The following is a 26,312-nucleotide window of genomic DNA, read 5'->3' on the forward strand; positions in this document are numbered from 1 at the left end:
CATACAGTAAGAAATACGCATTCTAATCCAGGTAGTCTGGCTTTAGAATCTGTTAATCTTATTTGCTTTGTGATTTTGTTAAGCAGCATAGAAAAAAAGTTGTTTAGAAATGTGAATCTCAGCCCATACTCACATTAAGGAAGCGGCCCACATTCCCTTCTTTTGTGGCATCCAATAAAAACACATTTCCTTTACTGATCTTCAGAGAATCAGATGAAGTAGTCTTGGTTTCATTTGGCAACTGTTTATCACAAAAGACCTGCTGGTTTTGACAGGCTGGGGAGTTTTTCTCTTGGGGTGTTAGTATTTGAACCTGAAACTCCTTCATAGCATTCTCATTGTCCGATGTGGTTGCTTGGTTATAGCTGCCTTCTGGTGGAGTTTCTTCTCTACATTTAGTTATATCTATCACATCTGATTCAATCAGCAGATTGTCTTCAGAATCTTCAACTTGGTTTGAGCTTGACTCCACTAATAAACATTTTGGAAGGAATTGTAAGGAAACATTCCTGGCTGAGCAACAGTGCTGAAGTTAACAATACTAAAAAAATGCTAGTTGTTTTAATTATCACTAATTCTTACAATGTGTTAAGGTCGACAGTACTCCAATTTTCCAAATGGAAACTTTGAGCTTCTAAGGGATTAGGGGACTCACCTGACCCTCAATAATAATGAGGTGCGATCACAAACCCAGAAATGTCTGGCTCCAAAGTCTGCCTTCTTTCTACTGTATCAGCGCCTTTTTATGAATCTACATATTGCTTCTTCCTGTTACTATATTTAATCTCTACTCCTTACAAACTGACTGACCTCTCTTCAACTTTGGAATCTGCATTTAAGTATATTCTGAACAGCTCTTACAGTGGATGCTTAAGGACCATGCTAGGCCTTTCACACACCTATGAAAGGCCTGAGAAGGCCCTGAAGTCACCCCCTACAGTAACTGTATTATCGTGGGCTTTGTACACATTAATGTTTGGTGTTTCTGCTAGATGACCATTCAATAGTTATACTTTTACAAACAATAATACTTTAGAAGATGAACTACTTAATCATTTTTCTTATCCAATAATGAAAATAATTTTTGAGAGTACTCAAAAGTATGAATGCATGTCAAATAAGTAATTTATTTTAGAAAGCCACTTGTGCCATCTCAGTGGCAGAAATAAATTGTATCTCTCTAAACTTAATGTTCTTGATTTAATCATTACTATTGCTGGCTGCTGTTCCTACCGTGTTTCCCTGAAAATAAGACCGGGTCTTATACTAATTTTTGCTCCAAAAGACGCATTAGGGCTTATGTTCAGGGGATGTCATCCTGAAAAATCAGGCGAGGGTTTATTTTCCGGTTAGGTCTTATTTTTTGGGGAAACATGGTACATGTAATCATACTTTAATCATCGATTACTTGTGAGCCCTAACAGTACGCAACTGATTTTTTTCAGTGCCTGCTATATACATTGTAGTGGTCAATGAAAATGACAAAAAGAACCAAAAGTGATAGCACTCATTATGATTCACATGTATCAAACAGTGAAGGAAACCATAATATGTCATCCTAAAATATGCCTCTTTGACATAAGAATTCTTTTGAGCTACAGGCAATTAAGCAGCAAATGCAGGAAAAGCTCGCTGCCTCCCCCTATTGGCCTAACAGCAGGACATAAATGTACAAAGGTGTCTCTCCGCCTATCAGGAAGGACAAAAGTTCATCACCAGAGACAACTTTTGCCCTTTATCATCCTGGAGACTGAACCAGAGAAAGCTACATAACACACTTTACTAAGTAGCCTGTATCTCCCATTGGTTTCCCATATATTTGCCTTCCCACAATTTGCCACTCCTAGAGACTCAAGGGTCTTTTCTACTTGCCTTGTGATGCCTTTAAAAATGTATTGTTCTTTGGCTAAGATTCTAGATAAGCCGGAATTCTACGCTACCTCTTGCAGTTACTCATCTCTGAGTAGAGCAGCACCCCCTTATCCTTGGGGGATACATTCAAAGAGCCCCGGTGGATGCCTGAAACTATGGATAGTACTGAACCCTAAAAATACTATTTTTTCCATAGGTATATACATACCTATGATAAAGTTTAATTTATAAATTAGGTATAGAGATTAACAACAATAACTAATAATAAAATAGAACAATTATAACAATATACTGTAATAAAAATTATGTGAATGTGGTCTCTCAAAATGTCTTACTGTACTATACTCACCCTACTTGTGATGATATGAGATGATACAACGCTTGTTTGATGAGATGAAATGAGGTGAGTGACGTGGACACTGTGCCATAACATTAGGCTACCGTAAGGTTTACTCGGACACAATTACTGCCAATACCAGACAGTGAGTAATGGGTGGGTATTACAGATAGTGTGGATACCCTGGGCAAAGGGTGATTCATGTCCTGGCTGGCATGGAGTGGGACTGTGTGAGATTTCCTCATGCTACTCAGAATGGCATGCAACTGAAAACTTATGAATATTTTATTTCTGGAATTTTCCATTTAATATTTCTGGGCTGTGGTTAACAGTGATAACTGAAACCATGGAAAGTGAAGCAGTGGATAAGGGGGACTGTATGTCTCTGTGTTACACGTACATGGTAATAAACTTCTGTTTTTGTCTTGTCAGTCTGGCTTTAGTCAGCCTAATTTACAGGGCCCCAACCAGACAACTTAAGATGGGCAGGGGAAGAGATTTTCCTCCCCTACAATGGTGAAATAATTATAATACATAACTGCTCTTTCTTCATAGACCTTTTCTATCGAGGAGGTGCCTTGCCTCCCTTAATCTTCACCCCTAAGACCAGGTGGGTAATTGGGAGTGCAGATACAAGGAAACCCAAAAGAAGAAGAGGTAACACGGCTGATCAGTTCTTCCAAAAGGGTCATCTCTCAGCAATGTTTCCCCACTGAGGAATATACTGAAATTCAAAAGTACCAAAATCCAGTTTTGTCAAGTTGTAATATTAACTATGGCAAGACTTCTAACACTGAAATACCAGCACTCAGGGTAGCAATATTTTCACTGTTTGCTGAGCATCTGTGGGGACAGAGCCAGCAGTGCAGTTTCCAGGCTCTCGGCCTCATGTGGAAAGGTGCTGGCTCAGGTAGTAAATGGCCATCAGCTGTAACCAGTGAGCCATTGGCTGTGGCTACACTAGCAGCGGATGGTGGCTTGCAAGTGTGGATTACAGTTAGCAAGTGAGGTGGGTTGGCAGAGAAGTGGCCAGCGGCCTGCTCTCTGTGTCTCCAACCCAGCCACCAGCGAGAATACAGTGGTATGACTCCCCTGTCTATGGCTCCATGGGTGTTCCTTTTTGGCCTCACCATGTCCTGTGTTCTTGTGTGGGGAGCGGGACCAGAGACCCCGTATGACAGCATCCCCTGCAGCAGCGCTGCTGGAGTACTGCAGGAGAATGCTGTCTTTATTTTTAAAGGAGCCCCAAACAAAAAGTTAGGAAATGGCTGCTGCGGAAATGCTTCCTAAGTCACAGATAACACTGCGGTCCATGTAGACAAAGAGTTGTCAACCCCACTCTTTCCTGCCATATATCAGGTCACTGGTGGTGTCTAGACAAGGGGTCGGCAAACTTCTTAAGGGGCCAAATGATAAATATTTTAGGCTTTTTGGGGCCACATGGTCTCTGTCATGATTATTCAGCTCTGTTGCTATAGCATGAAAGCAGTTGGAGACAATATGTAAATGAATGAGTGCAGCTCTATTCCAATACAACTTTATGGACACTGCATTATAATTTCACATCATTTGTAAGTGTCATGAAATACTGTTCATTTTCTCAATTCTTTTCAGTTATTTAAAAAGGTAAAAATCATCTTAGCTCATGGGCCATACATAAACAGGTGGTAGGATGGATTGGGCCCAGAAACTATACATAGTTTGCCAACCTCTGTTTTAAACAAGCAGAAACTTTTGTGATGAATGTAGCATGTTTGTTTTGGAGTCTGAGAAAATAAGCCACAGTTATTGAGCAAGAGGGACAAAAAGGCAGAGGAAGAAGGCACAGTGAAACAAAACCTACTTTTTATTTCCTTGGCTTTAGAGTTCAGATGTACTTGGGTTGGTTTAAATCCATCATCTTCAGAAGTGACATATTCCGAGGAAGCAAATCCCTTAAAAGAAAACAAGGAAGATGTCTTTACTTTCTAGGTTAGGAAAAAGAATTTAGCAGTTAGGCCTCTTTCATCAAGAGTCAATCTTCCTAGGCTGTAGCTATACATTAGTTTTGAAAGCCTCCAGGCTGCTGTCTGTCATGAGGAACCTTCGGAGTGATGGAGCCCTAGTGGGCGTCAGTAAGTCCAGCCATAAAGACTATAAAGACTGTCAAGACATTCTTCAGGCATTAAAATTCAAATATATTTGTTTGTACCCCTCAATTCTGATATCAGATGATTAATTTGGCTTCAACTATAAGATGTGCAAAGATAAAAATACTCTTTGGCTAGTTTCTACTTCAAAAAAAAAGGTTAAAGGAGGTGCCTATCTTTATGCATTGTAGACACTGCAGTCACTTTAAACAACTTTTAAAAAAGGGGCTTCTTAGCACAATGCATGGCACTCAACTAACTGCTCAGTAAATGCTCACTAACTGCTCAGTAAATGCTGACCGTTATTATTATTCAAGTACTACATAAATGGTCAACATTTATTGAGCACTTAGTTGAATGTCAAGCATGAAGCTACACAATGTTTCTGATGGTTATCTCCTTTAATCCCCTCAACTGATATAGATACTCTTATCCTCATTTTACGATAAAGAAATGGAAGACATGGAGATGTCACCCAGCTAGTAAGCAGCAAAGGTGGAGGTCAAACCCAGGTCTATGTGATCCCAAGTCCCAATCTTTTCATAATTATGCAATACTGAGGAGGTTCCTACTGCAGGTTAGTAGGCAGAGGCTAAATTTGCACACTACCCAGGGCAGAGTTTTTATTTTTCATTAAGAAGCCCTAATGTGAACTACTCTTACGTCAGCCTCTGTTCTTTTTCCTGCATCTTTCTCTGCTTCTAAGTTACAGTCTCTGACTAGTTATTCTCAGTTGAGACTGAAAAATGTACCTTCAAAGGTTATCATGTTGCTTCCTGGATGTTATTTCATTAGCTTGCATCTCTTCTTTTTCATACATCTCACGACCTAATCTCCTTAGCCTTAAGTACTCCATCCTTTTTCTTATTATTTTTCTTATTATTATCAACTCAAACACTTTAGCTCCTACAAATTCTCAGAACTGTACAGATCTCAGTCTCAGTGGAACCCACTGTCAGATCATGACCAACATTCTCCGTAAGAATCTAAGTTGGCCTGTGGGATCAAAACCAGGAGCTCTTAATGCTGTGACCAAAGACTGAAGTTCTCTATAGGATACAGTAGTCACTCAATAGTGCTATGTTTTCCTGAGGAGATATATAAGGAAAAAAAAAAAAAAGAATCTAAGTTGGGAACATCCAACCACTGTGGAGGAGACTAAGTCAATAAAACCTGGTCCTTAACACTTACAGTACAGCCATCCCGAAACAGTAAAAGAAATTATTAACACAAATTAAGTAACACAAACAATATGAACTAAGGAAAACAGAAATGTGAGATGTTCTCAGAAGGATTAATGTTCTCAGAAGGGCCCCATCTCCATTTTGCAGTTTTTACCATCTTTTTCCCATTGGGTTGAATAATGGCTATCTTGGCTTTCGGACTTCTAATAACTGAATGACACTGAATTCTTGAAATAGTGTTACATTTCATTTCTCTGAAAAGGAAAAAAAATGTTATTCTCTTTATTAGACCTTGAAAAAAAATACAGATAATATCAATTTTACGGAAATATCCATTAGAAATTAATCTAAATAATAACATCTATGCTTACCCCTTACCAATAGAAGGAAATATAATCATAGTTTAAAGTCAATTATATTTTGAAGTATGTTAAAAAAAGTGAAGAAAATCTATGAAATACTCTGGAAATAGAATGATGATAGAAAATAAAAAGAACCGCAAAGTACGACATCTATAAAGAACCTGATTAGAGTCATAAAGTTTTTCAAGGTAAAACTCCAGAAATGGAGCACTTAAGAAATAAAGTATGTTGGCTAGATTTTAAAATGTAAGTGTCCTAGATTTCTCAGTGTTAAACTTAAAACTGTGAACCAAGTTTCTACGTAGAAGATGTAAAGGAGTGGGAGGGGTGTGGTGGGGAGTAAGAAAGAGAGGAAAGAGAAAGAATCACTCTTAACCAATAACACAAACGTATCTTGACTGGGTTCCTAAGATCGTACTTACATAACAGGCTCTTTTGGATTTTTATTGAACTTAGGTGGACACTCTTCAGTCTTAGCTCTTCTAGGATTTGTTTCCAATTCTAATGGGATAACTTCAACCTCACAATCTGCAACTTCTATTTTTCTCTTTTTTGAAAACACATTTTTCACAATATTTCCTTCTTTTCTATTTTCATCAACAGCATCAGGTTTCTCGGTGTTAGGTCTGCTTAGTAATCTTCCTAACAGAAAAAAAGCAAATAAGTTTAATGAGACAAAAGATAATACAGTAATTGCTATCCAACAGAAGGTTGTCTCTATTCTGCTGTGTTACTAAAGAACCTTGTGAGGTGTACCTTATTCTAGGATGAAGACAAATACGTTAACTCATCCTAGAAACTACTGCAAGAAAAAAAATAAAGACCACTAAGAGATTTCATATCTTCCAGTACATGAAAAAATATAGGGCACTTAAAAAAAGCTCTCTTCTGTTTTTGGTATAATGTAAAAGAGATTTAGCTATAATATAAAATAAAAATATAGATCAGAAAGCAATCTAGAAAATTAGAGAGGTGAACTCTAGAGCCTTAAAATTGCAGCTTTTGTGTCCAGTTAAAAATACTTTATTTAAAACCAATACTTTTTATAAAGTGACCTACTTAAATCTGTGGTGATATGTGCCTATTCTCATATTAAGTCTGCGTATAACATTAAAACCTTAGTTTAAAGTTTATGCTTTTTTTTTTAAGGGACTCAAAATTACAGTTACCAGGTCAAAGTTACCAGCTGGGTCAGAGATACCTTAGTCGCAATTTCTAGCCATACAGATAAAGCCAATGATACTTGCTGGACACTATTTGGCATTTTACAGGCAGCTGACTTTCATCAGAGAGTTATTTTGAGAAATGAGAAAAATGTTTAGGTAAGTTGTGTAGTATGTGTGTCTGTAAGTGGTATGTGGCAGGGATCCTAGTGTGACTGCTCTGAATTCTGATCATTCTTGCCCTAACTGAAGTGAACCTGGCAATTCAGAAGGGTTCCTGTGGTCCCAGCTGCCTCACTGCAAAGACTCAGTCCAGCACATGTCCTTGAGACCCGCTTCAGAGCCATGTTCCCCAACCTTTCTCATTTCCTGGTGCTCACAGAGAATGAGGCTTTTTGCCTGATACTCTAGGGTAAGTGGTCAAGACTACTGGAGAATGATGTGTCTGGACTGGGAGCTGAGGCCCCAAAGCATCAGTAACTCTATGAGTGGAACACACTGATTGGGAAGTTTTGCTCAGAATGTGGGAAACGCTCTTGAGTCTTTGAAATGGAGTGAGCTGTCTAAAGTCACTGCCTGAATCAGTACATGCAAGTATTTATTACAAAATTAACATATTAAATTCTAATAGCTCCAAACAGTAAACAAAGTAGTCTCTGACTGATAATCTTTACCTTAGTAAGTCGGTCATTTAGTTTTCCTATTTAAAGAGTTTTCTTATCTTACCCAAAGCTCCTGTAGCCATGAAGACAAAAAAAAAAAGAACAATGTGCCTCACACAATAACCCGTTTTATCTCTGGGCTTTTCTTTTCTGGAACCTCTATCTGGTACCTTCTGGGCATCTCATCCCGTCAGTACTCCACTTCCCAGTCACGGGAATTCCTCTGACGCTTCCCTGTATACTGTTGCTCTTGTCCTTGTTCTAAGATGGAGATTCAGAAATGTAGATCTTAACTGTGATACAGTAATTTGAAAATAAACCTGTGCTTTACCTGAATAAATGCAAACAAATGTCCCTTTGTCGATGTCATCTAGGCAGCGCACTCCCCATCCTTTCTTCTCAGTTTTAAACACCTGCAGCCTCACTTGAGGTCCATGCTGGACAACTCGGTTTTGACACATTCGTCGATTACACTTGCACAACAGGCTGCATTCATAAATGCTGCCAATAATACATGCAAAAGAAAATGAATCAGGCATCCTAAATTAAAACCGAAAGTTTATATTGCTACCTCACTAATAATTACTGAGGGAGGCTGACTAAGTCTGAAGCAAAGTCTCCTAGAGCTAGATTGCCTGGGTTCCCATCACAGCTCCAACATTTACCAGCTGTGTGATCCTGGATGAGTTACTGAAGCTCTTTGTGCTTCAGTTTTCCCTTTTTAAAATGGGGATTACATGATAGTGCCTACCTCATAGGGTTGTTTCATGAAGAGTAAGTGACTCAACATTTACAAGGTGCTTGAGACAATACTTGGACATAGTCAATATTAGCTCTTTAAAATGTCAAGGAATGTCTAAGAAGGAAATGTTGTTTATTTTTTAATAACAACCATGAAAGGTTGAAAATTCCCAATTCTTAAATAAGCTCTGCACAGGATATTTTTTAATGCAGAAATGGCTGCTCAAATGCAAGGCTAATGCAAGAGGCGAAAGAACCAGACTCAAAGCCGATGAGTGTTTGAGTATATTCTGCATCATACAGGTCTACTCTCTGACTTCTATTTCCAAAAACAATATACAGGTTTGGTTTTTGTAATTCCTTAATTTAGATTTTGGTATAAAAAATTAAGATTTAACAACATCTATAAGACTAGAAGCCACAATAATAAAGTACCCACATTCAAAGATACAAAAACCCTGCAACAAATCCTCAAGATATCTTACCCAGTAGGTATGTGTGTCTGTAGTCTTTTATGTTTATATCCAAAGGCTATTTTATCACTTGACAAGGGGCAAGTCTTAGCATTCCTTGCCGTCATTTGAAGACATGCACATTTTGTTCTAAAAGGAAGACAATGAATGGAGAAGTTAGTCTACAAAAGCACCAAATTAAGAGACTATCTTGATTAAAGTGTAAATCATATAGTAAATCAGCTGTCATCATTTTGTCTAGTTCTTCTTTTTCCTATGTATATAATTTAAAACATATAATCTTTAAAAAATTAAACATTACAGATAAAACTCTCAAAACATTTGGTGCTTTATTCTTTATACTTTTAAATACACATGTATCTACAAACAATATATTGTACTACTTTAAAAATTTTACTATAGTTATTATTACCCTACAATGTGCTTTTCTCATTCAATATTGTTTAGACCCAGTCTGTGTTATATACAAATCTAGTTAATTCCTTTTAACTTTTCCAGAGCATTTAGATATGCGTGCAATTATGTTGCTTAATTAAGTTGCTTGATATACAATTAAGTTGCTTCTAGGTAGTTTTCAATATAACAGACTATGCTGCAATGAACATCCTATTAGGCACGTGTGTAAGCATGTAGCTTTCAAATACTTTTGACTATGACCCACAGTAAGAAAAATATTTTCTTCACGATCCTATACAAGCATACATATTTACATGTGTGTATATCTATAAACTGAAACAACAGCAGCATGAAACTTTATCCATATTGTGTGCGATACACGGGTGTGTTTTTTGTACTATTTGATTGAATAAATGCTAGTTATAACCCTGTAAATTATTTTACATCCCACTAAACCTATAGCTTGGAAAATAACGCTCTAGATACATGAGCACTTAAAAGTACTACTGCTTGAAAGTAGGTATGCATGTCTTCAATTGCTATCTAATTGTTTGAACGCCCCACTCCTCTCAAATGACTCACTGGCTTGGTACAGAATTCTACTTTTACATTTTCCTTCAGCATTTTAAGCTAATATGCCTCTTTTTTGTTCTATAATTTCTGATGAAAAGTGTGTTGTCAGTGTATTTCTCCTCTTTTCTGATAGTGTTTGAAATTTACTCTTTTCCCTAGATACTGTTCAAGTTGCATTGTGACAGTTAGATGCACATTTTTCTTATTTGCCCTTCCTAGTACACAGTAGGCTTTTTCACTCTGAGGACTTCTGTCTTTCTTCAATTCAGCTATTATCACATTGAATGTTGCTCTTTTCTACATTATAGATGTATGCTGCAGTTTCTCATTTTATCCTGCATATTTTTTAATCTATTAAGTTATTTTCCCCATACCTTTTTTTCTGTATTCTGAGAGATCTCTGTTTTACCTTGCAATTCACTCATTCTTTCTCCAGCTATACCAACGACCGTATGTTTTATTTCCTATATTTCCAAATGGTTCTTTTTCACATATGCCCTTTAAAAAAATAATCTCCTTTTCTTGTTTTATGGATGTTAATCTCCTTGGGCATTTTAAACATACCTAGTGTAAAGTCTCTTTCAACCAGATTCTACATTTATCACTGACTCTTCGGGTGTGAATGGTCACATTCGCTGGGACTCTTAGTTGCCTTCATGGTCCTACACACTTTGTGTGCTGTGACTGAAATCATACCTTTGGGTGGGTTTACTCCTGTGTGTTCCAATTATATATAGTCAAGTTATTCTTTTTAAAAAATCCCTTAAACTAATCATAAAGTAGAGTAAACACTGTCCAACAGTCAGTTTTCTTCTCCAGCACTGAAAGAGATCGGGCTTGGTCAGATATAATCGGTTATATTTAGAGGCAATGTTTAAAACCAAACTTATTTTTAAACAGAATTAAACTTGGCACAGTGACAGCTGTACTCTATGACAGGCCTAAAGGAACTGAGCCAAACTGAGGTAACAGTAGATTTATATATATCTCATTTCATACTCCAACTCAGAGGATGGTGAAAACTACTATCTATACTATTTAAATGTATTTCTCTATCACTCTCATTATTTTGCCTAGCATGAGAAGCTAAACTTGCATTAAATTAAATGTACATGTAATGCAACTCCATTCTATATACGTGTATATATAACTACAAAAACATGTATATTACACACCCTTAAAACAAAATGGTTTAAAAGTTCTAATACATTAGAACATGTTTTCCCTTTTTTTATGGAATGTCAATAATTATTATCAAGAGAATACTAATTACAAGCATCATTAACTTTCTAAAAATGTTGCAAGGAAATAATTTGTAAAAGTAAAATACAACACATAACATAGTGGTTAAGAGCATGGATTCAAATCCTGGCTCTTTGTTTGCCCTATGACCTATTGAGTTGGCTTCTCAATTTCCTCATTTGTAATCGGAAAGTATATTACTTACTACCTCATGGAGTTTTGTGAGAATTAAATAGGAAAATGTATGTAAAGCACATGTCACAGTGTCTGGCATTGTTCGTGGCATTAGCTGTAATCGTTGCTATTAGGATTATGGTACTAGCTTAAAGGAAACACTCATCCTTTGAAGAAACAATTTTCAAATTAGTATAATAACTGAAGAAGAGTTTTCTTTCCCATTGCTAGTGAGAGAGAGAATTTTTCCATTTTAGACTCTTGGTGAACCGAGTTTTAGATAGACAGACAGACAAATTAATACATAGCAGGACTCCTCCAGAAATACTCCTAAATTCAGAAGATTTTTTTGAAATGCCATGTTTTTCTACTCACATGTCTATGCAGCCCTCAGAACAGTCACATGAATCAGTAAACATGTTGGAAAAGCTGTTTAGACAATACGCTCGTGGCCACATAGTCTTTCTGTACTTAAAGTATGGAAGCTTTCTATTGTCAATTTCATTACAGAAAGAAATGGGCACCGACTCCACGCCATTGCTAATATCCACATCAGAAACAATTTCTTCTTGCTTTGGGTAATTCCGAGTCAACTGAACATAGGTATTGAAAGAAAAGTTATCTGTAAATAAAAAGTTACACTCTGTCTCAAGCAGGTAACGAAAAACTTCCTCCATGTTTCGTAGACTCCTTCCACAAGGGGTTTTATAACTCACGTGGAGCGCTGAAGAGTGAGAGTTAGTCTTCGCATGTCGTCTTTGGAAGTGGCATTTGATTGGTAGCTGTAGAGGGTTTTCTCCCTTGAAGGTTTGTAGCTTTTTCATTAGACAGGCATCAGAGCAGTCATGACTTTGGTAAGATAAATTCAGAGATGATTCTTTTTCTCTAAAGTCTGCAGCTTTATTTTCCAGAGAAAGAATGTCCTTATTTTTTGTAGATCTGTTTAAAATTCATTATTTATTAGTATCTCAAATTTATAGTACAATTCCCCATCTGTAAAAAACACTGGACACTAAGGTGGTTATTGCTTCCCATTATTTTCTTCTTAGATAACACTAAAATAAGCCAGATTCTAAAATAAACATTTTACTATGTTCTGCAACCATATAAAGGTATGCCTCGAGGGATTTTTTTTTTTCCCTGCAGACATCCAATATGTGGTGTTTTTTCCAGCACCACTTCTCCAACTGGGTGGCCAATAATTCGGTTCAATTCTGACACTATCTACCTGGAGTGTGCACCAGATCCCACAAGTGAAAGGGCTCAGTCCCACAAGACTGTCTCTACTTCTGATACAAAATACAAGTCGTCCCAGAAACCCATAGTCCTGACCAACCCTGAGGTACCCACAACCGCCTCCTCAGGTTTGACATCTTGCTAGACTCACAGAGCTCAGGAAAGCACTTTAATTAACTACTATTACCAGTTTATAACACACGATAGGATGCAGGAACAGCTGAATGGAAGAAATGCATAGGGAAGGAAAGTGGGAAGGGGCACGCATGCCCTCTCCATATGCACCACCTTCCCAGCCCCCCAAAGTGTTCACCAACCAGGAAGCTCCCAGAACTCTGTGGTTTTGAGATTTTTATGGAGGTTTCATTACATAAGCATGACTGATTAAATCACTGGCCACTGGTGATTATTTCAATCTCTAGCCCTTTTTTCCTCCCTGGAGTTGGAAGGTAGAGCTGAAAGTTCTAAACTTCTAATCAAGGTTTAGTCTTTCTGGCGACCAGCCGCCATCCTGAAGCTAACTAGGAGCCCCTCTCCACGAGTCATTTCATTAGCATACCTAAGATACTCCTGTCACTCAGGAGGCCCCAAAGATTTTAGAAGCTATGTCACCGGGACAAAGACCAAGAATCATTCTTATTATAGCACAACCCAATTTTAAAATATTCAGGAAAGCTGTGATTACAGAAGTAACATTTTGCTACAGCACCTAGCAAATTTAGAGTTCATTTAGAACATGCCCTCAATGAGTGGGTGAGGAAAGTGACATCTTTAGGCATGCTTGATTCTACCCTTTTGCCTGCAAAAAGCAGTGAAGGCTAGCTAAAAAACTGAATTCATCAAGAATTCTTCACGCTGTGTTTGCCTTCAACAACTGCACCAACTGAATTTTTTCCCACGGTATGTAATCCACCTAGCATCATACTGATACATCTGAAAATGGTAAACTGACAAGAGAAAATGGAGAGGTTATTGACTTTAAGGAATAAAAAATATCTGTGAAAAGATTCCATTATGTGTTTGGAACTCAAGTTTTAATGTTTCATAAAGAACCTCAGTTTTGTTTTACATAGTATTTTCTATCTTTAGGTGTCTTTATTATAAAAGTAAGTTAGGTATTTTAGAGACATTCTGACACTCACTATATAGAGCAGCACTGTCCAAAAGTACTCTCTGCGTTGATGGAAACCGCTCTGTATCGGTGCTGCCCAATATGGGCATGGGTAGCCGCTAGCCACGTGACGACTTTTACATGTGGCTAGTGCAACCACATTCACGAGAACTGAATTCTAAATTTTATTAATTTTAATTAACTCAAATTTAAATAGCCACATGTAGCTAGTAGCTACCATACTGAACGCACAAATATGAGGTTCCTCGTCCTTTTCCCAGCTGTACAGTAAGCCTCTGCATAAATTCCACAATTTAACTAGTCTTCTATCATTTCCAACCTTTTGCTATTATGAATCATGATGTAATGAATAACCTTGTACATAACAATTTCATATGTGTACAGATATTGCTGCAGAATACATTTCCAGAAGTGAAAGTACTTGGTCACAGAGTGAATGGATTAGTAAATTTGTTACAATTGCAAATTGCTCTCCATGGGATCAGCCCCTATAGCAATTTATGAGAGACCTGCTTTGATGAAGACTCATCAATCAATGGCTCTTGATGCTTTTGGATTTCTGACAATCTAGTAAGTTAAAGATATTAAGTTTATTTATAAGTCTTTTGATGTTGGAAATTGTTTCCATTGTTTCTCTGTTACTACTTTGATGAATATCCTCATACATAAACGCTTGACCAAATTCCTGACTATTCCTTTAAGAGGAATGACTAGGTCAACAGGAATATGTATTAAAAATACCTTTTTATTAATAAAACTTTCAAAATACACATAAGCTTGTGTTTTTCTCATAAAAAAGACTGATATGTTGGATCCTCATGTACTTGTGAGAACTGCAGAACTCTCGGCACACAATGACTCCGGCCTAACCTCTGGCCTAAGAGACAACCAAACTCTAGCAAGGCTTCGAGCAGCCCAAGGCCATGTCTCTAGGATGACCCCGGCACCTCAATAAAATGCCTTCCTGAGAAAGTTCAAGGCTGCCAGAAGAATTTACTGTTTCTTCTAGCCAACACCTGAAGATAAACCCCTGAACTCCCTTTCTTAGGACATTTACTAAAAAGGGGCTTAAAATTGTGAATCATTCCTCAGTTCCTCTGAGGGATACATGTATCTCCTACAACTCGGATGTCTTTCTCAAGGAGGTGCAAGTCATTCCTTCGCAAGGCAATCCTCAGGAAGGATAAGGCCTCTGTCTTCCAGTCTCTGTGGGAGGACAGAATCCTAACTCGGATAATTGCCCGCTAGCACACAGCTGGCCTCACGGATATGCACACTCACCAACGCACTGTCATTTTTCACTTGAGCCCCTGATCTCTCTCCCTCCCTCATTCCCCTTTAAGATGCCAGTCACCTCAGCACAAATTGGAATAGAGCTCAATTCTTTCCCCTACTGTCAGTAGCTACTGAATAATCTGTTTTCACTGCTTTAACCAATGTGTTTATCTTTGACACTTATTACCAAGTTTTGATAATTATCACCATTTTGCCTATTTTATTTCATTTACTCTCCCCAGCTCTTGCCCCATCTTGAAACACGCTGTTTTAAAGCAAATGCATTCCTAACAAATGTTTTAAAAATATATAATCTCAAATGGCCCATTTTCACCTTTCCTTTATTACCTTAAAATGTGTTTTAATCAGAACTCAAACAAATCCCACAGATTGTATTTGATTCAGATGTCTTTTATGTCTCTTTAACCTTATAACAGTGCCCCCCTTCACTTTATGACATTTGTTTGTTGAAGTTCAGTAAATTGTGTCGTTTGGCCTGTAGCATTTCACACATTCTGGAATTTGGCTGATGCTTTCCTTGTGGTATTGTCATTTAACACATTCCTCTTATCTCTTCTATTTCCAGTAAATCAGTAGTCAGTTCTAGAAGCTTAACTAGATTCAGGTTCAGTTTTGATGATGGTGGGGGCTGAGTGTAATAAATCACAGGTGGTGCTATGAATTTCCCATTGAGTCAAATAAGGTGACTCACAATGTTTGAATATTCACTTTTAGTGATGCTAAGATTTATGATTTTGGGTGTCTTCAGCCAAGTCCACCCATCTGAAAGCGCCTTATGAATCTTTCATCACATGACAGTTTTGTCATTTACTCATGTCTAGGCCAGTGCTCTTTAAGGTGTGCAGTGGCCCAAATGGTTTGCTACCAATTCATGATAAGTACAAAAATCGAAAGTTGCAAAAGTTCGAAAGTTTTACAGCAATTTAACACTGCCACAAAAATCGAAAGTTTTACAGCAATTTAACACTGCCACAACATTTTTTGCATTTCACGAGTATCGCTCAGTAAATTGGAAGTTGAAAACAAAACACCTGTTCTTACCAGTTAGTTCGAGAGCACTGCCTAAGGCCACTGTTTCTTCAGGGGTGGGGGGTTGTAAAAATAACAATCTTATTCTATCATTCCTAGAATTTTTCAGATGGAATTCTTTTATAAAGAAGAAATTTCACCATCAACTCTTAGGTTAACCTGAAATATGGTTAGTACAGGAAAGGCAGGATAAATGCTTAATTCTTTCTCTTTATTTACTAGTATTCAGAATGAGTTGTATCCTAGCAACTACCAGAATGACCGATTTTTTCAAATGTTGTTATGAACCCATGGGTTTTTATATATTTAACGTATTTAAATCAATCACAGTGATTATTCCTTTCGAAGTTCAAATTGTGCCCTTTTTGTTCAGTGGGAGCTCCTTCAAGTTTGCTCCTGCATCTTTCAAACAGAATTAGTCTTGGATAGGGTTTTTGCTTCCTGTCACAAGATGTCCCAGGTTTGGAATCAGCCATTTCTCTAAAGGGACTATGATTCCATTTAATGAGAAACGACATTCAGAGATCACAATCATGGTGCGAGGAATACACATATTTTTTAATCAACACAGACTGCCAAATTGCTTTCCAAAAAGGCTGGGCCAATTTACACTCTTAGAAGCATGTATGAATGCTGATCTAATTGAACATTATTTTTAATATTTTAATCAAATTGATAGATAAAAAGTAGTATTTCATTACCGCCTTAATTTGTTTTCCTCTAAATAATAGGCAGTTTGAACATAACTTCATGCTTATTGGACTTTTATTTTTCCTTTGGTGAACTGTCTATTCATATGCTTTGTCCATTCTCCTATTGGGGGTTTGTTCATTCATTCATTCATTCATTCTTCTACCAAAGATTTCTTGAGTACTGGCTATGTGCCAGGTGCTATGGAAACAATGTGAGCTCCGTGATCTCGAGAAGTTTACATTCTAGGCAGAAAACTAAGTATTTATAATAAAGTATAGATAATGTTATGAGTAAAGCCATGATACATAATGTCATGGAAAGATATCTGATCGTTATTACTTTTCTATTTTTTAGGGTTCTAAATTAATTTTTCTATGGTTTGGGAGTCCAAACCATCTGGGATTTTGATGTACCATAAAGATCTAACTTAAATTTTCCAAATGATATCCACTTGTTCCAGGGTCATTTATTAAATAACAAGTCCTTCTTTTACCTGGGGACTTCTGACTTACTAACTTAATCATACCTCATACAAATACATAAAAATATTTTCTTATGTCCTAGGCTTATTCTGTCTCTTGATCCAACTGTTAATTCTATACCAATCCCAATATATAGAAAAAATAATAATTTTTTCCACTGGTTGATGCAACATTTTGATATCTGTTAGGGCAAGTTCTTCCTCACAATTTTTCCTTTTAAACATGTTCTGTTTTCCAACCTTTTCTATCTTTTGAGATTAAATTTATAATAGCTTGCCAAGTTAACAAAAAAAAAAATCCAAGTGTCTAGATTTCATATGGAATTAAATCTGTACATTTGGGAAGAATTTACATTTTTATAATATGCAATTCTCCCATCCAGGAGCATGGTTCTTTACCCATTAAAATCTTTAGTTTTAATTTTCTTCATATATATTTCTTGTGATTAGTCCCATTTATTTTACTTTTGGTATTGTGAGTGAGGACTTTATTCTGTATTTTCTAATGGTATAAACTTCCATGTTTTTATTTTATGTGACTGTGTTCTTATACCCTCTTTTTAGTTTAATAATTTTATACTTGAATCATGGATTTTTTTACGTACATTACCTACAAATAATTTTACTTTGTACATTTCAATAATCGTATTTTCTTTGATATTATATTGTACTATCTAGAATTTCTAGAAAAATACTGAATAACAATTATGACAGGAAGCATTCATTCCTGTGTTAATCTTTATTTAAGGGAATGGCCTCTAAAGTTTCATTAATATAGAGGATGCGGATGTTAGTTAGAGAAATACATTCTCTATCACATTAAAAAAAGAGTTCTTTATTTCTCATAGATGGTATTGACTTTTTTAAATCTTTGAGAATTTCTTAAGATAAGCTTTTACTCCTAAGGTCTACTTCTGTAAAATAACAGATTTCCTAATATTAAATCCTTCTCGCTTGACTAATATAAACTCTATTTGGTGATCTCATTCTTTTATTTTTCTTGATTAGAATCGCTACAGTTTTATTTAGAATCTCTATATCCGTAATAGTGATATTTAAACGTTTTAGGGCCATGAGCCATTTTGACAATCTGATGAAAGCTATGAACTCTCTCCCTAGAAATATACTTTTAACATAAAAATTTGCATACCACTGAAGGGGCTGCACAGCTCCTAGCGTAAGGACTCCTTTATTATAATTACCTCCACACTTAGATGATTTCCCCACTGCCATTTCCCCTATTGATAAAGTGCCAGGTTCCTTCCTACCACTTTTTCTTATAAAGCATCACAGTGTACTCTGAACTCTGGGCACTTCTACTTACTTGTCTACTTGAGATATACCTCCCCTTTTTTTTGTTTCATTCTGTTTTTACTGTAATAAATTCTCTTAGGCTCTTACGGATTTTTGTTCTTTGTTCTGATATAGGCTACTCACTGTAATGTGAGTTATACAGCTACAGTTTGTATAACCAGTAACTGTTTCATTTCCCTTTTCAACTCGCCTTAACCAAATAAATTGTTTCACACTGGTTTCTGTGGCAACCTCTTCTCCAGATCTCATTGTATGATTTCCTCTTTTTTAACTATGATCTTTTTTTGTTCCCATTTTGCTTTTATGGGGGGAGAGGAATATAAAATACCAATGTGATGACTCAAAAGGTTCTTCTCTGAAAATGAAGGGATTAACCCACAGTATATAAGAGAGAAAAGTATCTGGGTTACTCTTAGTTCTTAAACAATAACTAATAATTCTACAGTAGTTTACAGTATACTTTCATATAATTTCCTCATGTGACAGTAAGTACAGCTCAAAGTTACCATAGTTTGCGATGTGTAATGAGCACTTTTTTGCCCAAATTTGTGAGGAAAAAATAAGGATGTGCATTAGACATGGGTTGTATTAATTCCATACCTATATAAATGTTTTTAATTCTTTTATTTATGTTTATGAGTTAAAAGTGTAACTCTGGAAATCAATAACGATATCTGTATGCAAAATAATACCCTGGAATATGATAATTGGTTTTGTTGAACTTACGACAAACTTGCAACGACAAATTTGTTACCGGTACATAAAATTTCTTGTACCTTGTGTCTGTTCTTGTGTTTTGTAATTACTTGTTACATAAAATTTCTTGTACCATATATGTTAAAAATGCTAAAATTCCTTTATAATACAAAAAACAAGTACCTAAATATAAATAAATAAAAATTTGAATTAAAAAATTAAAATGAAAAGGTTTTTTTCCCCCTGAAAGTTTGGGCCAAAAACATGGGTACGCATTATACACAGGAGTGCATTGCACATGGTAAAATATGGTAGTTATTCGTAGAACAATACAAGGGTGCCAAAAAAATGTATACACATTTTACGAAAGGAAACAACTATATTAAAATTGTAATACTTAATATAAACCGATAACAAAAGACAAATACAAGCCACATTTGACTTTTGTAATTACAAGAGGTGCTCAAAATAGTTACCATCAGTGTAATTTTAATACAATTGTTTCCTTTCTTAAACTGTGCATACGTGTTTTTTCTTTTTTCTTTTTTTTTTTTTTTGGTACCCTCTGTGTACCATTAGAACAATTTGAACTAAAGTTTGCAATAAATTCGGTAAAATCTGTAATTTGGAATTTAGGATTTCAACAAAGTTAGCCAACCTGGCTTAAAAGTGGTTTCCTGGTGACTAATTTAATAAAAATTAAGGGAGAAGTATGTTTTTATATTTAAGAAGTTAGAAAATAAATAAAACATGGAAATGAAACACTGATATGGACCTCAGAAATGATTCTTTTCTTATTTATGCCTCATTTCATAAAACAAATGAAAGAAAACCAACTTACTACAAAAGTCTCAGGTATAAAGTAACCTAGTTCCCATCCCATTTTATGGGGACAAAGGTTTACTTTCTTATATGGATGAAGATACATTACTGGAAAAAATAAATGTAAAGAAAACCAATCTTATGCATAGTGTTATCAACCTAGTTACTGACCTCCCCCAAAATACTGGAGGCAAACAAACAATAGGTAGGTAAGTAAGGTGATCTTGTATTGTCTGCACCTGTTTGTCAGCCTCTGGGTAGGAGCCTCTCAGTTTGTATGTGGCTTGAGAACTGTTTTGTCATTAGACAACTTGAACTACAAGGCAGAGCATGGCTTCAGAGACTGCCAATTGATTTCCCAGCTTTTAGCAAGTCTGAGGTATACAGTCATTTTACCCTTTATGACCTCTGAAAGGGCATACTTTCAAAAAATGAATGTGAAGGCTATAATAGACACATCTTTGGTCATCTTCTGAAAGGTGGCCATTTTAATTTCAGAGTACACAAATCTGTCTGATCACGTATTCATACTGGGTGATTTATAACCTCTCAAAAATTTATATTAAGATATATAAAGAATATCATGAGGTAACACTCAAACAAGAAGATCATGTCTTGTTCAGCTAGGGCAGCCTATGTCAGACTATGTGGGAACAGAAGAACTAATTGATAACATACAGAGAGAACTAGATCTAAGCAATGTGCACCTTGACCTCAGGTACTGACTTTCTAGTTTCAGTTCTAGTCCGTATACGGCCTGCTGTGTTACATTTTTCTGTTCTTGAACACCTATTTTATTTATGTGTGTGTGTGTTTGTGTGTGTGTGATTGTGTATGTGTGTGTTTAAAAAAAATCCTTTTGGGTGTCAGTGTGCATGTCATACGAAAAGCCAAATGGCTTAAATTCACCTGTCTTTTAGCAGTGGGGCAAGCCCATTTTCACCATGTGTTAGCCAAAGCTGCACAACTGGTATATTTCTAATAACTTCCACTACTTAAGCTGACTTGAGTAGATAGATGTGTGTTCCTGACAAACCAAAGTACTTGGCTAAGAAAAAGAATTAAGCCAGGGTTCCTAACATCACAAAAGTACCTATCTTTGTCGAAGAATCACCATTGGAATAAATTTGTGTTCACATATACCTATGTTGTAGCTCACTTATATGGAGTAAAATTAAATTAAACTCAAGAATAAAATACATAAAGCCAGTTTCCTGTCAGACCTAAGATTTTTCACTCTGGTTTGCCACTGACAAATTGTGTGACATAGAGCAAATTCAGCTGGAGTTTGAGAACCTGTGGCTTAGTCACCATTTAGTTGCCAGTTTATGTGACTACTGGCCTACTAGGGGTTTAGCTTCTGTAAGCAAAACAAGTAACAAACTCATGATCTTCATAGGGAGATACAAAAAAAGATCATTTAAACATAATTCTGGTCAAGAATGAAATGTGGCCTTGGAACTCGTAATGGCTATGGAAGAAAATCCTGACATGTCCCTTCATATGAGACGATCTCAGAAAGTTCAACTCAAAGTTAGGTATGATCTCATGAACAAAGCCTCTGAGTGGAAATACTGTAATAAGAATTGTAGGTTCTAAGGAAACCAGATTCTGATTATGCAATTACAAATAATCCTAATGACATGGGAAAGCAGAGAAGCCAATTTAGTTTCTCTAGCAAGCTCAGGTTTTTAAAAGAATATGTACAAAATAAAGAGAGAAGACCAATTATGGATATAAAATATTGGTGTAAAACTATAAGAAAAGTGTCACAGGGGCCGGCCCGGTGGCTCAGGAGGTTAGAGCTCCATGCTCCTAACTCCGAAAGCTGCCGGTTCGATTCCCACATGGGCCAGTGGGCTCTCAACCACAAGGTTGCCGGTTCGACTCCCGCAAGGGATGGCGGGCTGTGCCCCCTGCAACTAGAAACGGCAACTGGACCTGGAGCTGGGCTGTGCCCTCCACAACCAGGATTGAAAGGACAACAACTTGACTTGGAAAAAAGGCCTGGAAGTACACACTGTTCCCCAATAAAGTCCTGTCCCCCTTCCCCAATTAAAAAAAAAAAAATCTTAAAAAAAAAAAAGTGTCACAAAGGCTCAAACCTACTAAGAACTAAGGTTTCCAAAAATGTTAATAAAACAACAAAATTTTTAAAGCTATGTTTGAACAAGAAGACAATCTGTTAGGGGAAAGACTGTATAAGGTTAACTGATGAGAGAGAGAACGACAAGCTCAAAAACAATTTGCCTTTGTCTTTTCTATCTATAGTATAGCCAGCCCTCAAGTTGGAAAGGCCAGACAAAAATGAAAAGAAGAAACTGAAGTCTGTGATAGTTAAAAAGGGTCGGTCCTAGAATGCTAGTTTATTTAAACATATTTAAGATTCCAGGCCCGAAGAAATTAAATCTCTCAAGATCTTGAAAAAAGTTACAAATATAAATGAAAAATGTAAAAATGCTGCCCTGATTTCTTTTTAAAAAAGGTAACATTGCACACAGTACAGAATGCGTAGCTTATTCTGATCCATAAGCAATTCTAGAAAAGAGAATCAAGCATATGACTTTTAAATACTTACAATTTGAAAAGCCATCGTGGACTAGGTAAGAAAAAGTTCAAATTAACCTAATTCTCTTTTTTGATAAGGTTTGCTAAAAGTTTGGTAACAACATAGAATGCTATAGTAGTGAACCTTGACTTCTCGTGATAGCCTTATAAAACAGAAATGTAGGTGAGACAATGAAAGAGGTAAATAAATTCACAGTTGGTCGAACAATTCTTTCTGAAGAGTAATGAAAAGAGGTCTCTAGTAGTGAGCTATAATAAAGACTAGAAAACTTATTTAATATATTTGTGCAAGATGAAAAGCTACATAGAAAATATATAGATAAGAGATTCAAAATTCCAGAGGACTCTGATAAGCTAGGATAATGAACTTAAAACCAAAGAGGGAGGCACTTAACAAGAATAAACTAAGTCCTGCAAGTAGGCTTAAAATTATCTAAATATAAGATGGGGGATAGTGTGATGGTAATTTCTATGAAAAAGAATCTTATATTTTAGTGATTTAGAGTAATTGAATTTGTTTTTTAAGAGGTAATGAAATTTTATGTTGTACGTGTATCGTATCGTATATCAGAAGGTCAGAATTTAGCTACTGAAATGACCAGTTAAAGAGTTTTAAAACTGAACTTAGCTTTCTCTGAGGGCATTTTAAAATAAGTTTTATGAGTCTTTCAGACTCAAACTACAATGACATCTCTAATATTTATAAACGCAAATCACATATGATAGTGCCAATCCACAACTCTCATAAACACTGACAAGAAAAAAAAAAGAATTCTCAGTTGACTTTTTTTTTTTGTCATTTTAATATGTAGCTAAAAGGACAATCAACTTGATAACTTTCTTTCTAAAGACACTTTTTGTTTTTTGAAATTCTGTTCCTTGCCCTAGCAGAAAATGTTTTCAGAAACTTGAACTAGTACTTGAAAGTTTTAGTGCAGGCATTATCTACTAAAAATAAAGATTAAATGTGAGAGTACTAGATTTCCTTATACAATTCGACTTTATGCTAAGAAATCTTTACTGAAATCAATGGTAAAAGAAGAAAGCAAACATCAGAAAAATTTCACCTATTCTCATAAACTTTCTGATACTAATTTAGAGCTGTTCTGCATTTAAAAAACTGAACTAAAACTGAAAGAGATACTTTGATCCTTTTTAATACTATTCTATTTTAAAAGAAACAATCAGGGAAAATAATTTTCTAGTTAAAAAAATAACCAACTTGGTAGGTTTCAGTATGTTAATAATATACACAAAGACAAGCTAAACTTTAACTAAAAGACTTGACTACCTAGGGATATTAACAAATAAATAACCTAGTAAGGGACTCATGAACCTTTATCCTACATAAAATACTAAAATTTACAACTTTTAAAGCATTTGATGGGAAAGAATTGTTTTTTATATATATAGTCTACCTGTCAAATGATTTTTTGGAACAAAAGCATTAACAATGTAAACGAATTTAATTTATATACATACAGAATTGTACAGTCTTCTGGAAAGGAGTCTTCATATGACGTAGAGGGCAATGAACTTGATTTGTTTTCCTGTTCATTCTGGGTCACAGGCTTATGATCTATATGGGAAAAGTACAAAAGTAAATAACAAGTACACCAACTTAAAAAATCCTTCACTGTAATATCTAAATAATATCTTTATTGACTAGAGATATAAGGAGCCCTTAAATGTGTAAACATACTAAAATTTCAAGATGGAGTAAAAAAATTAAGTGTAATATTTTAAAAACATGAGATAGGATGAAAATATAACTTAGGATAGAAGAGATTTCTAATGCAGAAACTCTAGTTTGGTCTGAACTATCAACCTTTAAGGTGAATATCAGGTATCCCTATTTCTGCTTGTATTTTATAGAAAAATAACATAACTCTTAAAGGCTCTATAAAATGGTCACCAATGGAAAGTTTATGTATCTTTTGTTTTCTCACTGTTTTACTGTTACCTACTTTTATGAAGAGGGTGAGGTAGGCTATTTGGGTACCTCTTTTTGTCTTTCCATTTCTTTTCATACTTTTTTAAATCTCTCCTATATCTTTCTGCACTAATTTCATTTCTTCTTTTTTCTTTTTCTACTCATCTATTCTTACTCTCTAACACGACTACAATATAGAAATAAACTGTGGATTTAATGGAAAAAGTTATAATTCCTCTCAAGAAAATGGATAATATACCCAATCCCTTGTATGGGGACACAACAAATATTTACAGCTTGTTATACATAAGCAAGAAAAATAAAGGTAATTAGTGGTTTGTGGAGTCTAGGCTGGATCTGGGATGGTTTGTTTTGACCTAGCACCAAATCCTTTTATTTCTCCCAGTCTCAGTATTCTTTTTAAATACTAACATGAAACTGCATTAGTAGAAAGTTGTTAATTCTTGTGTTTGCCAAAAATGTCAATCACTTAACTCTCTAATTACTTACTGACAAACATTGCTCTACCTACCACTGGCAAGCACATACTTATTTTGATAAATTCATTACATTTCAGATGAATTATATAAAAATGTGAAATAATATTTAGCATTTCTATTGATGAAATTACTTTAAAAGAACCCAACCAAACAAAACAAAACATTGTTTAGAATTAGTTCCTCTGACCATTTCCTGCATTCAAGCATTTAAAAGCGTCTTTCTTACAAAACTAATGCAATCCCTTACCGGTGTGTTGATTCCAAGTGCTACTTACTAAAGGATACTGCAAAAGGCTGTTTTCTTAAAAAAGCCACTATTCTAAAAATATGTTAGCTACTGAAATTGAGAATACTTTGGAATAAGAAAAGATTTCTTTAAAATACACTGATGATGCTAGGGTGTGTTTTCAGAGATTTAAAACCTTAAGGCATCAAATTATGACAGTTAAAATTATTACAATTTGTTGATAATACTTAGCAGCAGTAATTATAATCCAGTAAATGTACTTCCTTAACACTTTAGCAAATTAGTGGTGACTAAGATTTATAGGATAGTGATTCCAATAAAGTAACTTTCTATTTTTCTAGTCCTGGTACATTATCTTTGATGTATCTTCTAAAACAAATTTGTTTAGAGTTTGGAAGACTGTCTAATAATAATGTAGCAATGAAAAATTTTCCCACCAATTTATCTATTCCAGAATACACTTTTCTAGTATGGTTCTTCACACAAAGCAGGATTATAGTAGTTTCTAGTCTTAGAATTCTATTTGCCCTTACAGGGAAAGCTTTTCTGAAGAAGAGACATATTTGTTCATTCTTTCCCTAGGAGGCTTTGCATTTCCCATCTCTGGATGGGTAGGAATTTTCATTTAATGGGGAACTGATTTATATAATTTACCAGTATAGGTCTTATAATTTTATTTTAAATTATATTTAGTTACCTGACATAATTAAGGCAGGCCTGCTTCTGATCAAGAAAATACCAGAGAACACTCTAGATTGGGTTTAGAAATGTACATACCCTTTACCAATGTTGAATTGTTACTTATGGTTGCTTCCTTCACTAGAATCATTGCTTGGATATATTCTGTTCAGGAAGGAAAAAAGAATAAAAACAATTAACAGCAGTGTCACCTTTATTCAAGGTGCCAGCTACTGTGTCAAACATTTTACATACTTTATCTCATTTATTCATTTTAATCTTCACAACTCCTCTGAGAGGTTCTTGCTCAGGCAGAAAAAGTTACCGAAAAGTGATCAGTACTTTACATCCACTCCCCAGAGACCGCTCAGGCCTGTGT

At 35.6% G+C, this 26,312-nt stretch overlaps 1 protein-coding gene across 2 annotated transcripts in view; it reads right to left on the reverse strand.

Moving 5' to 3' along the window:
• SETDB2 (SET domain bifurcated histone lysine methyltransferase 2) overlaps positions 1–26,312 on the reverse strand; it is a 75,260-nt gene that overhangs the window by 32,696 nt on the left and 16,252 nt on the right. The window contains exons 4-12 of one of the 2 annotated variants that reach the window (XM_019748014.2): positions 26,033–26,098; positions 24,058–24,154; positions 11,684–12,247; positions 8,936–9,052; positions 8,041–8,210; positions 6,307–6,526; positions 5,677–5,776; positions 4,053–4,143; positions 134–471 (exon numbers count right to left, since the gene is read on the reverse strand). In XM_019748014.2, the coding sequence (XP_019603573.2) occupies positions 134–471; positions 4,053–4,143; positions 5,677–5,776; positions 6,307–6,526; positions 8,041–8,210; positions 8,936–9,052; positions 11,684–12,247; positions 24,058–24,154; positions 26,033–26,098 (1,763 nt within the window). The remainder of the gene's footprint in view (positions 1–133; positions 472–4,052; positions 4,144–5,676; positions 5,777–6,306; positions 6,527–8,040; positions 8,211–8,935; positions 9,053–11,683; positions 12,248–24,057; positions 24,155–26,032; positions 26,099–26,312) is intronic. The other variant, XM_074329930.1, reaches the window with a different exon arrangement.

This window comes from Rhinolophus sinicus, linkage group LG04 (assembly GCF_036562045.2).
Source record: "Rhinolophus sinicus isolate RSC01 linkage group LG04, ASM3656204v1, whole genome shotgun sequence".
Classification (NCBI taxonomy): Eukaryota; Metazoa; Chordata; class Mammalia; order Chiroptera; family Rhinolophidae; genus Rhinolophus; species Rhinolophus sinicus.